This window comes from Pogona vitticeps, chromosome 1 (assembly GCF_051106095.1).
Source record: "Pogona vitticeps strain Pit_001003342236 chromosome 1, PviZW2.1, whole genome shotgun sequence".
Lineage (NCBI taxonomy): Eukaryota > Metazoa > Chordata > Lepidosauria > Squamata > Agamidae > Pogona > Pogona vitticeps.
In genome coordinates, this window is record NC_135783.1 from 44548794 (window position 1) to 44566299 (window position 17506).

Genomic DNA, 17506 nt, shown 5'->3' on the forward strand with positions numbered 1-17506 from the left:
TCTCCCACTGGTTCTAAATTTAGCTTTTTATTTTGTGCCTCCTTTAAATACCTAAGTACTCTTTTTGCTGATTGCATGTGCCTTTCATTCGGCTTCCTCACATTCCTAGATAGCAGATTTACAGCTATAGAGATGTCTGGCCTTGACCATCTGCTCAAATATAGTAAGCTGCCTACCAGTGATCTATATACATCAATATCACAATCCGGGCCATTCATATCTTCTTTCTCGAACTCTATGTTCATAGGAGTTGCTGCTCCTTTACAATCCTCCATCTTATATTGTTTTAGGAGTTTTAATATTTTGCTCTTTTGTGCTATTTTAAATCCTTTCTCACTTCTTTCTATTTCTACTCCCAAGTAGTTACTTATTTCTCCCAAATCTCTCAATTTGTAGTGTTTCTTTAACATTTGAATTATTTCTTCAGCCTCTTTCTTATCTTTGGTGAATATGGCTAAATCGTCCACAAACACTAATATTATAGCTTGTGTTCTCTCATTTATAAATAAACAAGGGTCAGCCTTTCCTTGCACAAAACCATTGTCCTTTAAAGTTTTAGTTAAATGTTGGTTCCATTCATGGCCACTTTGTCTGAGACCATATAGACTTTTTTTCAATATCCAGCATTTACCTTCATTTTCAATTCCTGGTGGAATTTCCATATAAATTGTGTGTTTCAAGTCAGCATATAAATAGGCTGTTTCTATATCAACATGCCTGGTCATGAGATTATGCTTGGCTGCATAGGTTAAAGCAAATCTCAATGTCTCTGGTCTTAGAGCCGGTGCAAAAACTTGATCATAGTCGTTTGAAGTTTGTGCATACCCTTTTGCCACTAACCTTGCTCTATACCTTACATTACCATCGGCATCCACCTTCCTTTTAAATACCCATCTGGAACCAATTACTTTTGATTTTTCAGGCAGTTTTACCTCCTCATAAACTTTCAGTTGTTTTAATGAATTTAACTCCTTGTCCATTGCCTCTTTCCATTTTATTTGTTCCTTCTCAGGCATATTACATATGTCATTATATGTCTCTGGTTCAGCCACATTGAGACAGTAATAGGTCTCAGGCTTGTATCTGTCTGGAGTTTTTCTCTCTCTGCTAGACCTCCTAGGTAATTCTCTGTCCTCCTCGAGAGTTTCCCTCCTTTCTGAGTTGGATGGAATTTCTTTATCAGTTTGCATTTCCTCAGGTTCTACTTCTCTTTTAATCTCTTGCTCTGTTTGAGAGTCACTTTCATCTGCACTATCATCACTACTGTCATTCCTTTCAGGCAATTTAATTATTGTTTCTGGGGGTTTACATATTTTGTCCCAGTTACTGTGCTCATTAAAAGAAGCACTGCTACTTATTACAAGTTTGTTGGTATTTGGCAACCCAAACCTAAATGCTCTCCTATTTTGTTGGTATCCAAGGAAAATACATCAACCTGGCTTTCTTCTCTCCCTTTCTTCTTATTTCTTTTGGGATGTGAACCCATGCAGGAGATCCAAATACATGTAAAAATTTTAAATTTGGTTTTCTCCCAGTCCAAACTGTGTAGGGTATATTGTTTATTCCACTGTGCCAAAGAATATTAATATAAAAATTCGCACAAAGTGTAGCTTCCCCCCAATATTTCTCTGATAGATTACTCCCCCTAATCATTGCCTCAGCCATATTCTGCAGAGTTTGGCCCCTTCTTTCAATAAAGGCATTCTGAGTAGGTGTATAGGGAGCGGCTCTCCTGTGAGTAATACCATTTTTCTTTAATATTGCTTGAAATTTGGCATTGGTAAACTCTGTTCCATTGTCAGTTTGTACCACCTTAACCTTTTTCCCTGTTTTGCGCTCTACAAATTTGAGCCATTTTTCAAACTCTACATGTACTGCACTTTTATCTTTCATGAGATAGCAGTATCCAAACCTGGACTTTTGGTCTTGGATAGAGAGAATGTATCTGGCTCCTCCTAATGATGCACTTTTGGGTCCAATAACATCAACTGACACCAAATCTAATATATTTTTCACTTGTACATCACTATGTTTCATTACAGGAGCTTTCTTACTCTTGGCTAATTGGCAAGCTTGACAATTCACATATTCATTGCATTGCTTTAAATTAACTCCTACTGAGTTTTCAATTGTTTTTCTCAGTGTTTTGTAGTTTGCATGTCCTAGCCTTTGATGCCATAAATGAATACAATCTTTGTGTATACATTTGTTTTCATAGACATTGTTAGCCTTAGTACAGTTTAGTCTATATAAATTATTTCTGGCATAGCAATTCAATTTTTCATTGTTCTTGCTAGTTATTACACATTTCTCCTCATAGAAAGTGCTAACAAACCCATTCTTTGCTAATGAACTCACAGAAAGTAAATTATGCTTCAAATTTGGAACATGTAAAACATCTATTGGTCTAGCAATATAAGGCAATTTCACTTTACCTTTTCCCAGTACCTTAGCACTAACACCATTTGCTAAGCATACTTGTTGGTTGGATACAGGTTGGTAGTTAAATATTAACTGTTTACTCTTACACATGCTGGCAGTTGCTCCAGAGTCGACAATCCACTCTTCTCCCTGTTCAGAGTTATAAATCTCCTCAGTCAGGCTTAGTGTTTCTCTCTTGCGTCTGGTTTGTTTTTCTTTTCCTTTCTTAAATTTACAGTCTTTCATCAGATGTTTTCTTGAGCCACAGGAAAAACAGCGTTTTCCAGAATGAATGCTTGCAGCTGTGTCCCCCTCCTCCTCACTTTCTTTCAGCTTATCACGGTGATTAGTGAGTTTGGAGTCTCGGAGCTGTTTGTTATCTTTTCTCTTCTGTTCTTCTTCCAACAGTTTGCTTGTTATATTAATTACTGTTAGCTCTGCTTGAGGAAGAATTTCTAAATTGGTCACCAGCTGATCATATGACTCATCTAATGAAGACAGGATAATAAATGCTTCTTGTATTTCTGTAAATGTGATGTTCTTTTCTCGTAAATCCATCAACATTGACTTCATTGCCTCTAAATGTTGAAGCATACACCCTCCAGCTTTCAGTCTAGTTCGAAAAAGTTTTCTGGCAATTTGAATCTGGCTTCCAACGTTATCTCTTACGAAGAGTCTCCTTAAATCCTCCCATGCCTTCTTTGCTGAGTTTTGGCCTCTCAGGTGGATAAGAAGACGGTCTTCTAGAGTTAACCCAATAATAGCCAGAGCTTTAAAATTTAGTGCTCTTTTTTCTTCATCTAGGACTGCTGGGGGATTTTCCACAATGTCCCACAAGGCTTCCTTTTGCAATAGCAACTGAACCTTCTGCTGCCAAGTTGCATAATTCTCCCCATTCAACTTTTTTATGCACAGTCCAGCCATAGACATTTCGTTGGCCATTTTTACCACAGACTGTAGCCACACACTACTTGGCTCTCTCTGTTCAGCAGTTTCTTCAATAACTTCTTAAATTTATACCTGGATGCAGTCTGGTGCGCTGTCTGGGCCCATAACCAATTGACAGAGGTGCTGCGTTACCAGACTACGCCAGGGGGCGTAATGGTGAAGTAAACTGCCCAGAGATTAAACCAAACAGACACTGTTGTAGTGTTGAAAGTATTATTTACATTAAAGTCCATATATACAGGGGTAAATACAGCTTCTCTTGGTCTTTTATACAGTCCTGGTCATTCACAGTAGTTCTTCAGTATGCAATGGTAAATTACAGTTTTCAGTAACTAAATATTGTTACCAATGTAAATAGTCCTGCATCCACGAAGTCTTCTCCTCTCACCACGGAGATAGTCTTCCTCCAGGATCTTCTCCTTGCAATATGGCAAGTCTTCATTCAACGATGCAGAATATACAGCTCTCAGCAACAAGATCACCAGCAACACAACAATACAACCACTACCCAACAACCCAAACTACCCAACAGTTTGTCTCTGTAAGCTTGGCTAGTTTTATCCTTGGTTGTACCAATCAAATTGGTTGTCACACAGCTGCCTCAATTAACTCAGCTGTGTTCCTTTGTAACATGTTGCTCTCTAAATCCTGATCCTGTTACAACTTATACACTGAATTGCAATGAACAATTCCCTAGGTTGACTTTGAGACCTGTCAGGGGCCAAGTAGGAAGCAGGTATTAATATCCCAAAGTTTTGTTCTTGTTTTGTTTTTGATTAGAACGTCCAGAATCCTCCTACCATCATGGCCATTGGCATGGTATTCTGGCTGCTGTAGTCCAAGAAAGTTAACTTTTTCAAGTTCTGTATTAACCTAACAAAATATGTTAACACTAGATATAGCTCTGAGTTTTTGTTGCATTTGCAATATGAGCAAGGCAGTGTGATAGATGAAATTCTGACCTTGAATTAGAAGAGCTTGGTTAAATTCTAGTTCATGGAATTGCTTAGCAGCCACAATCCCAGTCTCATAATGGATAGAGTACGAGGACTAAATATGAAAGCCTACACATTTATGAGAACTAGTAAGCAAAAACACATCATAAACGTAAAGCATTCTGGAACTAGTGTGTCATACTCTAAAGCAGGATGTTAGAGTGTGTGTAATCTTTCATCAGTTGGTCTCATCATCCCAGCTATCATTGCCTGAAATCAGAGGTTACAAGACTGGCAACCCAACAATCCATGCAGGGCCATTGCTTCCTACTCTACTTTGAAGAAAGAAATCAGGTTGGAGCTACAAGGGATAGATTCAAGAGTGATTGTAATTAGCTAGAGCAGTGATCCCCAACCTTGGGCCTCCAGATGCTCTTGGACTTTAACTCCCAGAAATCTGGGCCAGCAGAGGTGGTGGTGAGGGCTTCTGGAAGTTGTATTCCAAAAACATCTCGAGGCCCAAGGTTGGGGACCACTGAGCTAGAGTCACCATGGACTTATCTTCATATCTCGACCCTGTGGCATCTCTAATTGGATCCCTTATACATTCATTTCAAAAAAATTCATTTTCTTCTTTGGAAGAAGAAGAGAAGTGGGTAGATTATCTCTTTTTAACTTAGCCTTTAAAATTGAATCTGTGGTCTTTTAAAATGTTTGGCTTAGAATTTTTGTTACTGTATTAACATTTGATGGTGTCGTTTTATTGTTATACTGTTGTGTACCGTGTTTTCCCGAAAATAAGACAGGGTCTTATATTAATTTTTGCTCCAAAAAACACATTAGGGCTTATTTTCAGAGAATGCTGTTTTAATGTACAACAATCTACATTTATGCAAATACAGTCATGTCCTCTTCTTCTGGTTGCTGCACAATGGCGGAGAACGGAGTTTCACTTAAATGAGGCTTGTTTTTGGGGTAGGGCTTATATTACGAGCATTCTGAAAAATCATAGTAGGGCTTATTTTCATGGTAGGTCTTATTTTTGGGGAAACGGTATTACTTTGGTGGTGTTCAGAAAGGCAATAGGGAAATACAGCAGATTTTTAAAATAGTATTGTTGACAATGGCAAAGTCTGATGGGGATTTCAGAAGGATATTTATGGGCAAATGACTTATCCGTTATAGCCACGTCTCATAGCTGAAGTTCACTTGTTCACAGTTTATTTGTACAACAAATTGTTGAATAATTACATCACCATTCAGAGTGTTCCTTGGGTTGGTCTCTGACCTGGGCAATGTCCTACCCACTCTCAGATTCTCCAGACAGTTTGCAGCTTAGGTATTAATTTTCTGTGTCATCAAAGTATCCTAGCAACAGCCTAAATCCTGTTTGCTTCAGTACAAAATGCTTAGTATCAGATTTCTAATTTGATAAGATTTGCCTCTCAACAGCTTTCTACTCCACACCTATAAATGGCTTGATCTTTCCACAGGCATGAATCCTGAACGCAGTTACCCAGCCTGGTACAAGAATGTGGTGTCTCTCTGGATTCTCTTTGGGATGGCCTGGCTAGCCCTGATCATCAACCTTTGTATCAGCTTGCTGGAGAACTCCAGTAGCCTCTGCCAGAGTTGCAAAAGGAATCACAGAGAGGTGGAAGAGGACTTAATAAATGGCAACCAAGATGGCAGTTTGGGTCCTGAAGATGTACAGGAAAAGAGCCTGAAAGACACCAAGCTGGGAGGGCTAGCTTGAGCTGCATAGACACTTTGTTCCCATTGAAGTGCTTTCATTTTTGCAGGAAGGAAACATCTGATCAGAGAATCCACCACTGGAGTGCCATGTTGTGACACTAACAGAAGTGTCACCATCTGGAAGCAAACGTCACTTAAAACACAAGCCCCTGTGAAAACTGAGAAGTTTGCTCCTTGACCTAGCTGAAGACTGCTTTGTACATTTTGCCTTCCTGCACAATATGGTTGCTCCTTAAGAGGAATAAAGGAACATGTGCCATATGCTGCATACTCACCAGCACGGTTGATCTCACAAACATAAGAGCCAAAAAAAATATTTACAGCAATGCGATACAGCCATGCAAAGAATATGTGTCTGGCAATGCTGCTCAAGAGTATGGGATACCTTCGTTTGACTGAGAATACCTCCTAATCAGTGAGACACAAGGATTAAAACCATTATGCATCAAGGCATAATGCAGCTCACACAGGGTGTTTACCTGATAATCTGAGACTCTAACTGTTTCTAGGATTGTTATATTACTGAGTACTAGAGGTTCAAGTGTCCAGCGAGTACAATACCTGGAATGGATTTCTAGAAAATATGTTGCTCGTTCTGCATATTCAAAAGGAAGTTAGCTATTTGAGAGGTGAAAGTGGAGAGGACCTAGACAAAATTTCTCTTTTGAATTAAAACTCCCAGAACCTTTTAGCCAGTGTGTCCAGAATAGAATTTTTCCAAGATGAGGCTGGGATTTTCTTTGGTTAGGAACTTATTGGCTGTTATTCTTAGCAGCAACTAATAGCAGTTGGTGAAATAACAGTAGGGAGCTTGAACAAATTGCATTTTCAAGTTGTTTATAGGATATTAGGATATTTTTGCTCCAAGCAATTACCATATCTTTTTTTTTTTTTAGAAGCAGAGTAAAAATTTTAATTTTTAGAAATTTGCCTTTTATTTTTCACATTACAGTTTGGGACAATGTGTGGTTCCTGGTTCTACCTGGACAAAACGTTAAAAGAGAATTTTGTAACCTTAGCTAAAGAAAAGGATAAACTTTCAACAGACTCACTAGTCATGACATAAATTGTGGCTTTTAAAAAAAAAAATGAAAGTTCCACCTGGGAGGGTTGATAAGAAAGAAATTAAACCTTTTTTCACCTGCTGGGGCTCCCCAAGCAAGAGGGTTGTGGCAAAATATTTCTTGTTGATTACTTATGTATCCAAAGAGAGCTTTCTCACTTCTCCTGACCAGCTTTACTTTCACCATAGCTGGCATACTGAGGAAAACTTTGATCTGACTGGGAAGGGAAGTTATATCCCAACTGAGAGTAGGACTCCGACTATAACGACGATGACAACAACAAGAAATTTCACACAGTACTATAAGCAGTTGCAGATCTCAGAAATAACGCCATCAGAGCTACAAAAAACGGCAATATTAGGAACAGCATAGTAGTATGCCAATATTTAACAGATACTTAGATTTTTGGTTAAAACTTGTATCTGTTAGATAATACCAGTTAATGTTTTTATAGTTTTGATTGTGCTTAGTGTTTTTTAATAATAATAATAATAATAATGTTTGTGGGATTTGCGGATCCAAACGGATAGACACCTTGAACATAACACACCAGGCACAGTAGTAATTAGAGATGAGGCTATTCATATTCGTTTACAAATATGAATACCCCCGCACAGGTGGACATAAAGAGCATCCAGCCCTTTGGGGCTGGACCATCCACTCACCTTCTGCTGTTAACAGGAGCTCTGCAATCCTTTCCTGTCACTCCAGAGTTTGCAGTCTGAGAGCCACTCTTCGACCTTGCAACAAGTCTCGTCCTCCCACCTCCTGCAGACCGTGAGCTCTGGAGCGATAGGAAAGTACTGCAGAGCTTGCAGCAACAGCAGAAGGTGAGTGGACGATCCGTCCCAGGGGGCTTGACCCTCATTATGTCCACCTGTGTGGCGGCATTCATATACGAATGTGAATACCCCCCATCTCTAGTAGCAATTGAACAAAGAAATGTCTGGATAATTGACATTGCAATTCCAGGGAATGCCAGAGTTAAAAATAAAGAATTGGAAAAACTAACAAAATACAGAGACCTGGCAATCAAAACATCTCGCTTGTGGATGAAACACACTTCAGTAGTCCCCGTAATCATTGGGGCTTTGGGAACGATATCCAGAAATTTTACACAGTACTATAAGCAGTTACAGATATCAGAAATAACACCATCGGACCTACAAAAAACAGCAATATTAGGAAGAGCATACATACTGCACAGATATTTAACTGATACTTCAGTTGTTGGTTAAAACTTGTACCTGTTACATAATACCAGTCAATGTTTCTCTAAGTTTGATTTGACTGAGCCTAGTGGTTTTTAATAATAATAATAATAATAATAATAATAATAATAATAATAATAATAATAATAATAATAATAATAATAATAATAATAATAATAATAATAATAATAAACTTAGAACTGCAGAGCTGGTGTCAGGAAGCCATGCCGGAACCCTGCAACCTTGGTGCAGGCAGGATTGTCCCCATCTCTCTGGGAAGAACTGCTCTAAGGTTTGCAGGACTGGGCTTTTTCCCCACAGATGTTGACCATCTCCTCAGGAGTGGCACCTGTGAAAGTTGAGGATTGGACTATATAAGAACAAGCCTTCCGATGAAGGTCTCCAGCTGTGTTGTTATTCCTGCCTTGCCTCTCTTTGCATCCCTGGATCCTGTGGCCTTGATATAGTTCCTTCTGGCTTTGACCCCTGGAGTGTCTGGCCATGATTTGCATTATCCTTTTATTTGGCTGCTGTTTGGACTCAAACCATAGCTGGTCTTGATGTGGGCTGTGGGGTTGATTCTACCTTGTTCCTGTGGTCTTGCTCTGGACTGGGTCCTGGTGCCTCTTCTGCTTAACCCTGACAGCTGGAAGGGACCCTATGGATCATTGAGCCCAGCCCCTGTCAAGAAGATACAGTGGGGGGGGATTGAACTTGTAACCTCTAGCTCTGCACCCAGAGACCTAAAGCACTGAGCAATCAGAGAAACAATTAAAGTGTGTTTAACAGAACATGTTCACAAACACTTCTTTGGTTTTTCCTGTGTGAAGGTCTGATTGTCATCCAGGTGGAGGGGGGATATTAAGGGTGGGATGTACTGTATGTGTGCTCCCATTTCTTCAGCCCAGTCTACTTTCATGGTATAATTCTGATTGTGACTGATTTCAATGAACACAATGTGCTTTTAGAGCAGAAAGCTGTCAATCAGGGGTCCTTTACTCTGGCGACTGAAGTCTTTCAATATAATCACCCTGTTTTGACTTGCGTCTAGGAGCAAACTGATAACCAGTGTAAATGCTGAAAGACAAGTGGGATCTCGTTCTATACCCAGGCACCCACTAACATACAGTATGTGTCATAGCATACTGGAGGAACTGAAGTTTCCCAACACTCCTAAAGGGGAAACCTGCATAGACCACATTGCAGTAATCCAATATAGATGTCACAAAGGCATGCACTACCATTGTCACATGTCCACCTAAAGCCTATGTTATATAAAGACAGTTATGTCCATCATCACAGTGTATTAAGTATGCTCTGAGCATGCAGAAGCAAATAAGCACACATGCAGAGCTGAGTCCAGCATACAAGCAGAGTCCTATCTGCAGCCTGCACACCTGTTTCTTCAAGGGTAGTACTGTTCTATCCAAAATATACTGCACAGAATGCTTGCATGTGAGTGTTTTCCTATGAATATCCAGAGCCTTGGCAGGGGTGGATGTGGGTGGGTTAAGAGCCTTGATAATCAAGAGGAGTGGGCAAATATTCAGCAAGGAAATGTGCACATTGTATTACTTGGTTTTAACTAGGCTCCAAGGACTGCTGGTTTTGTTTTCTTTCTTAATTTCCAAAGAAACTGCACCTCAAAGGCAGAGTCGCCTACTGAGATAGAGAATTGATAATAGCCCAGGTAACATCACCACATCATCATTCCACATCATATTGTTTAATTTGCCTTTTAATATTTAACTTACTGTGTTTTTAATTTTTATGTTGTGAGCCACTTTCCGTCCCTTGTTGGGATAAATGTGGAATATTGGCATATAAATAATAATAATTCCCAGAACCATTTATGGCCCAAGTGCATGAGTTGCTGAGGATTTGCTTCCATGATGAGTTTCTCTTATAAGTTAAAGAAAATAGAAATGTGACTTCTTGAACCATTTCATAGAAGATATTCTAAATAATACAGTGCCCTTCGTAAAATATTTGTTAGCCCTGATCCAGCCCATTGTGATAACAGAGGAAAGGGCTAAAGAATATATTTGCTGAACCACACATGTTAATCTGAGCAAACACTTGAATATCGCCGCAAGATTATCCCAATGAATTCAAAGGAAGGAAGGGATAGCCCACCCGTTTGTTTATCTCCACTGCCTCATTTGTAGATATCAGAATCCTCTAAGCATACAATTTCAATCTTTAGGAGCACTCGTTGAAATCTTGTTGTGCAACTCTATCTGCACAATAGGAATGATGTTCCTTCTTCAATTTCAGAATGCACATGGCTAACACATAGTGCAGTGAGGTCATATGCACCTTGAAGTTGCAAAATAAAGCCTTTAATTTGTGGCAATCTGCTGCTGCTGCTACTGCTGACATCATTCCTCTTGTGCAGAGAGATGTTACCCAACAGGATTTTGGCCCATACTAAGAGCACTGGGAGGGTTACCTCATTGTCTTTACTGAAGAAGATCCATGTGGGGGGGGGCAGAAGGAAGAGGAAATATAGGTCTGAGCTGAGGGAACCCTTGGGAAAAGCAGCTACCTTGGCCTTGGGACAGCAGGCTTTCAACTCTTCCCAGGGTCCAGCTCCAGTGATTCTGGGAGGAAACCTGGATTCTTCACAAGTATTAGCTAGAGGTAGACCATGGATCAAGTGGTGAGGGATGTATCACCCCAAAATTTCAGAGAGCACCCCATGCTCCAGCCACAAGCTACTTATGATAGCAATTGGTTCATCAGTAATGGCCTACAGAGGCAGGAATTTCCAAAGATCCCATGATCATGTTGGCTTTCTGGGTACTGTATATCCTGCAAGTTTCCTAATGTGTCCAGGCTTTGTAGCAGGAAGAGACAGCCACAGGAAAAGGAGATCTGTAACATAGAGAAAGCATCAACAATCACAGAATAGTTATCTTCCAAAATATGGAAGGTTATCTGTTCAAGGGTGTCTAAAGAAAAACATACCCACATTGTGCTTGACTTGGATTCCTCCACACTCTGCAGTGGAAAATTACAGGAGATATTTTAAGGTCTTTAAAAGTTTTCATCTGAGGTTATGTATGTGGTTTTGTATAAAGAACCATGCAATTAGGGTTTTTTTAAAAATCATGTTTATTGACGATTCAACACTAAACAAATAGTTCACACCCTGTAAAAATATATATATATAGATTCAAAACAAATGACTCAACATTATGTTGTTGTTGTTTAGTCGTTTAGTCGTGTCCGACATAAGAAGGTTCAAATCATTGTTTCCTGCTATTTAGATACTCTTTTTGATTGCACAACAGCACCTGGTAATGGTGTAAGACATGGCACTGGGACTGCCATCATTGATCTGCCCTTGTACTTCTAACTTTTCAGACATGTTTCTGTAACCCAGTTGTCTTTCTATTAGCTGCATTTTCTGCAAAGCACCTTGCTAGAACAAAACTCTGCAGTGCAGACGGATGTTAGTTGGGGCTCTAAGCAGCTAGCTGTTCCTCTTCCAAAACCGCTTCTTTCTGCACCTTTTCCATTCTGTTCCTCTGATCTAACAGTTCATTGCCATTCTGCACCACTGAGTGTGCTCAGTCATCACTGGGCTGTTTTACCTATCCTCCATTAGGTTTTTGCTGTAAAGAGGGGTGCATTTGGGGGTTTTGTTTTGTTTTTGGTAATTCTGGAAACCTTGGGTTTCTTTTATTCCCTCTGATGCGTGGATGATGATATTTTAGCTTCATAATGATCCATACTTGGAAACTGAATTCTCTGTTTAGACATGGTAATGTTTCCCTGTAAGCCAAGCTTGAAACAACTGCTATATTGGCCCTTCCCTTCCCTTACCATATAACAGTCATTTATCTAATCATTATGCACATCATCATGAAACAGAATGAATGAAACAGGACCTGAATTTGCTCATTTTTCTTCGGTATTTTCCCTTTGGTATCACTGATTCGGTTTTTATTATTGTAACTGCCCTGAGTGCTTTGAATGTAGAAAAGAAATAATCTTGTGCCATATTTTAATGCTTGGCAGATTTCATCACCAAGAGGCATGCAGTTTCAATAAGTCTTGTCAGATCAGCCAAAGACATTTTGCTGCATTTGAAGTGGAGCACTCATATGTCCAGGTGCACAGAGTCCTCAAAGCAAGCCAAGTTATTTTAGGACATGAGAAAAAAATCTTCCCAAGTACTTCTTCCAATACCTGGCAGTAAATATGCAATAAAAATGAAGTAAATAAATTACCGGTTTGTTGCCCTTTCAGGATACTCCAGTAGAGATTGGCTGAAGAGGCCACTATACTCTCTGCACAACAGTAGGACTGGCCCTGATCCTGTTTTAAACTGCATAGGTTTAATGTTACCAGTATTTCTTGCATTTTGCAAGCATTACCTTATTTTAATAATTGGAAGGGAAAAATCCATTTGTGAATTGTCTTGCTGAACTATTTTTCTTTCTGTTCTGTCCACAAGGCTTTATATTAATTGTTTACTTACAATAAAAAATAATTGTACCTCTAACTTGTTTCTCCAGAGCAAGTGGTTTATAGCTCAGTGGTTTAGGTATTTGGTTGTGGGGCCAGAGGTTGGGAGTTTGATTCCCTACTGTGCCTCCTAGACAGTGGCTAGAGTCGATGATCCATAGGGTCCCTTCCAACTCTCATGATGACGATACATTGCTAGACAATCTTGGTTTTAGTCAGCATACAAAAGCCAGCAAACAGTATGCCCACATACTGGTGTCTTCTGTTCAGACCACATCTGTCTTGGAGCTCAGAAGAGTTACTTTTTTGGACTACAGAATATTCCAGTGAACATGGCATTCAGTCTTGTAGCGTAGTGTTTAAAGTGTTGGAATCGAACTCAAGAGCCCAGGGTTTGAATCCCGACTCAGCCATGAAACCCACTAGGTGATCTTGGGATTGCCATACACGCTCAGCCTGACTTACTTTGCAGCATTGATGTGAAGATAAAGTGGAGATGAAGAGAGCAACGCAGGCCTCTTGGAGCTCAGTGGAGGAAACGTGAGGTACAAACGTAACAAATTTCCCAAACTCTGCTCCAGCTATAAGAACACCATCCAAAAATAACCTGCAAGATTATAAGCTTATTTGATATGATTCTTCATTTATGACCCCAATTTAGAATGCCTGCTTTATTCTACAGATGTAAACACCAGGACTTGGGCTAGAGTGGCCTTGGCTGCCAGATGGGCGGTATATAAATCGAATAAATAAATATTAAATAAATAGCCTTCTGCATTCCACAGCTATTTTTTAATCATGTGCCATCAAGTGAATTCTGACTTATGGTGACCCTTTTCAGGGTTTTTCAGGTACAGAATTCACAGAAGTTGTTTACCATTTCCTTCTTCTGGGAAGTGCCCTGGGACTCTGCAGCTTGCCCAAGGCCACACAGGCTGGCTCTTCCTCCTGGAGGAACTGTGGAGAATCAAACTCCCAGCCTCTCGCTCCGCAGCCAGATACCTAAACCACTGAGCTATCCAGACAGTTTTCACAGTGCAAATATGTTTGGTCACTAGAGCATTCTGCCTACTCTGCACCTATACATAACACAGGAACCTTTGGGTGGGGAGGCAGAAAAATCTTCCCAGACATGTCCCTGAACTGTCCCTTGGTTCATTACATTGGGCAGTGCATGCATGTTTAGGTTTTAGATTCAGTTACAATCCTGACCTCAAGATTAATACTCAATATTATTTTTAGAACTAAAACATAATTCAGTTCATTTACTCATGCCCACGCCTTTGCATTTGAACTTACAGTCCTGCTGCTGCTCTTTTTCCTAACCATCTCATTTAGGATATTTTCACAGCTTGGAAGACTTCTTGCAGCCAGAATGAATAAACAGAGTGTCATCCAAACATGAGCTTAAACCAATAAACCTTAGATTAAGGGAATTTTCCAAAATTTAGTAACCCATTAAGAAAATTCATACAACAAAAAGAGGGACTGTGTTCAGAGGGACTGTGTTGCAGGTGGCAAGGGATGGTCAGAGGTGTTGTGTAAAGGGAACACAGTGGAGCACAACTCTTAAGTCTTTCCCCTCACCCACAGAGAAGGAATGATTTTAGCATCTACATCTTAGGTCCCCAGATATTTCTTTGCACATCTCATGCTGCAAGGTGAGGGGGGAAGAAAAAGCCCCCACAAAAGCTTTCTCTCCATTGGATGAGATCGTAAGAGGCTTAAGCGCTGTTTGAATTTTTGAAAAAGTTTATATCTTGCTTTGAAACCTTGTATTTTATACAACAACAAAAACGGATTTTTGCACAAAAATAAAGGTTTTGTGCGAATTCAAACCCTTTTGTGTGAGAAAACAAAGTTTGGGGTTTTTTTTAAATGATGATGATGGGGGCAAAGCCCCTTTTTCCACTGAGGACAAAAAAGATTCACCGTATTCATCACTTCCTCGCTAAAGGGCTTTTAGGGGTGCGTGTGTGATTCTGAAACAGTTAGTTTCCTAATAAAGGACAGTCTTACGGAAACTATACACTTTTTTAAAAAAGTGATTGAGATACTAAACTGGAAACACTTTTGTAAGACTGCTTTCATTTCTATCTGAAAAGGCCAGTCTGTTTCAGTTTGGGTAGAACCTGGTCGAGGGGCAAGGGAGGATCTAATTTCTTTTCCACCTATGTAAGTACTGAGAGAGGTTCCATTCAGAATGCTCCTCAAAATAGGAGATAATCTATGCTGGTTCCCCGCTTCCCTTGCAGACACCCAGCCCCACTTCAGCCACTCTTCTGACAGGCCCTCCAACTCACATGTTTCCCAGTTCAGCCAGTGGAAGAGCTCCACTGGATCAAACATCTGCTGCTAATGAGAGGAGTCCTTCAATCCAGATGAGTCCTAGACCTGCACCCACATATTTTACGAATGAAACCTATGGGGAAGCAAACAACTTAAGTCAGTGGTTCCCAGTTTTGGGTCCTCAGATGTTCTTGGACTTAAACTCCCAAAAGCCTTCGCCACCAGCTCTGCTGGCCAGGATTTATTGGAGTTGCAGTCTGAAAACATGTGGGGACTCAAGATTGGAAACAACCGCCTTAAGAAAAAAGCTTCCCTGAGAACACAGCTATGGATCTTCCTTGGGGCTGTGGCATAACATCTGTCATGATCATCACCTGCACTTCAAAATATACTGAGGTCAGTTCCAGCATAAGACACTGTGAAGAGAGAATTATGTAACCCCTGGTTATTTAGTGGTCAAGTGAAGCAGAGCTTCTCCAAGAGAAGCAGCAAATGTCAGCCAGGATGTCAAAGGAATAAACCTAATATTTTGCATACCAGAGTTCATTTCCAAAATGGTCTCAGACAGAGCTGTTTGCCTACCATAATTTAACGGACACAGAATCCATTATCTAATATGGAGCCTCCGCCAATAAAAATCCCAGCTTTCTTTCCTCACCTTGGCCAAGAAGCAATAGTATCTCTGCAGAAGGCTAAAGAAAGCACAGCCTTACATTCTTCATTCAGTACCAAAAGTTCCCAAGGTAGACAATCTGATTAAGAAACATGAGAAGGAAAATCCTGGAAGAGGCACTTCTTGCCTAGTGGGTACAGCGTCCAGAATCCTCCACCACAGACTCTCCCAGCTTATCAAGAAAAAAAGAAGCTCTAGGGAGAAGGTTCGGGAGGATGGTCTTTTATTGTATAACTCCAAGAATTCCCCCAAGCCAACATGACTATTGGTTGTGCTGGTTGAGGAGTTTGGGGAGTTGCAGTCAACAAAAGTAACTTGACCAAGCTTTGAGAAGAATATACTAAGTTTTGCTACTGTGAAACTACTGTTCATAAACATAACACAGCTTGTTCAACTGCACTAAGTGAATTGAAGTGGGTACAATTATTAGCAGAGCCAGTTCCAGCCAGGCCTTGTAAAGGCATTTTTACTGCCTCTTGCAAACGAAATTGAGAAAGAGCTCAGATATTGCTTGAATGGAGCCAGATTGACCTGTCCCCATGCCCACACCCATAGATGTTTATCTTTTTCTACAGAAAACTGTTAGAGGAACCAATAGGAACCAAAGCTTACAGTGTAATCTCCTCTCTCAAGCAAACTACGGAATTCATGTGATCAAACAGAAGAGCTCAGAGCTTAATGAACTTGAGCCTTTGTTGAGACGTGCAGAAATGTGCGAGACTGGCGTGGTGCCCTGTCAGTACACAATTGTTGACCTATGAGCTGAGATACACTGCTCACTTTATAAGGGGAGGGACAACAAATGGGTGCAAAGGAATATACTTTGCATGCATACGTTTCCAACTTCAGTCAAACCAATTGAATGAATCTCAGATAGGAGGCATAGGGGGAAAACTCTTCATCTGATTCAGATTCAGAGCTACCAACGAATCAACAGAACATGGCATTAAGTAAGATGTTCAAGTTTAACAGGAGATAATTCTGTCCATTGCCAGTGCATGAGTCCAAGCACCATATTTAAAAACAGAAAACAAAAATGATGGGAAAGCTGAATGTAAATCAAAATTGCTAAGGTAACTCTAAAGGTAATTTGGTGGAGGTTTCGATATATCCTGTATTTTCTTCACATTTACAGTGGACCCTCGACTTATGGAATTAATCCGTATTGGAACGGCGGCTGCAGGTCAAAAAGTCTGTAGGTCGAGGCTCCGTTGACCTACAATGCATTGAAAACCGGTTAATCTGTAACTGGCCATTTTTGTTCCATTTTTCCCCCCCAGTCAGTAGGTCGATTCTCTGGCTAAAAGTCCAACCAAAATTTTGCGGCCAGAGAAGTCTGTAACTCGAAAAGTCTGTAAGTGGCGCCGTCTGTAAGTCGAGGGTCCACTGTAAATCAAACAGCATTTGAGGTGCATTTGGCCTGGACATCTGGAACATTCTGGGTACATAGGTGGCTGGATGGAAGGGTCAGCGGAGTCAAAAGAAAACTGGAAAGAATGTCATTCATAAACAGTTAAGTAGTTAACTTAAGTAGTTAATATGGCAACAACTGAATAGCGAAATGCACAAAGAATATGTAAATGTCATCCTTAAAAATTGAGACAAATGTATTAAGAACATGAAGAAATATTCTTGCACACCCTTATTACAGGCTACAATAAGCAGTGTTTTCTCTAGTGCACAGCAATATTTACAAACAAACCCATCAGATGCTAGCTTCCTACTTAAATGACT

At 40.1% G+C, this 17506-nt stretch overlaps 2 protein-coding genes across 2 annotated transcripts in view; both read left to right on the forward strand.

Annotated features, from left to right (window-relative positions):
* Positions 1–12847, forward strand: part of KCNK17 (potassium two pore domain channel subfamily K member 17) — a 53619-nt gene extending 40772 nt beyond the window's left edge. Inside the window, exon 5 of the mRNA XM_072991482.2 lies at positions 5798–12847. Within this exon, the coding sequence (XP_072847583.2) occupies positions 5798–6060 (263 nt within the window). The 3' untranslated portion in view covers positions 6061–12847. The remainder of the gene's footprint in view (positions 1–5797) is intronic.
* LOC144586395 (uncharacterized) overlaps positions 1–17506 on the forward strand; it is a 593808-nt gene that overhangs the window by 382411 nt on the left and 193891 nt on the right. The window lies entirely within an intron of this gene.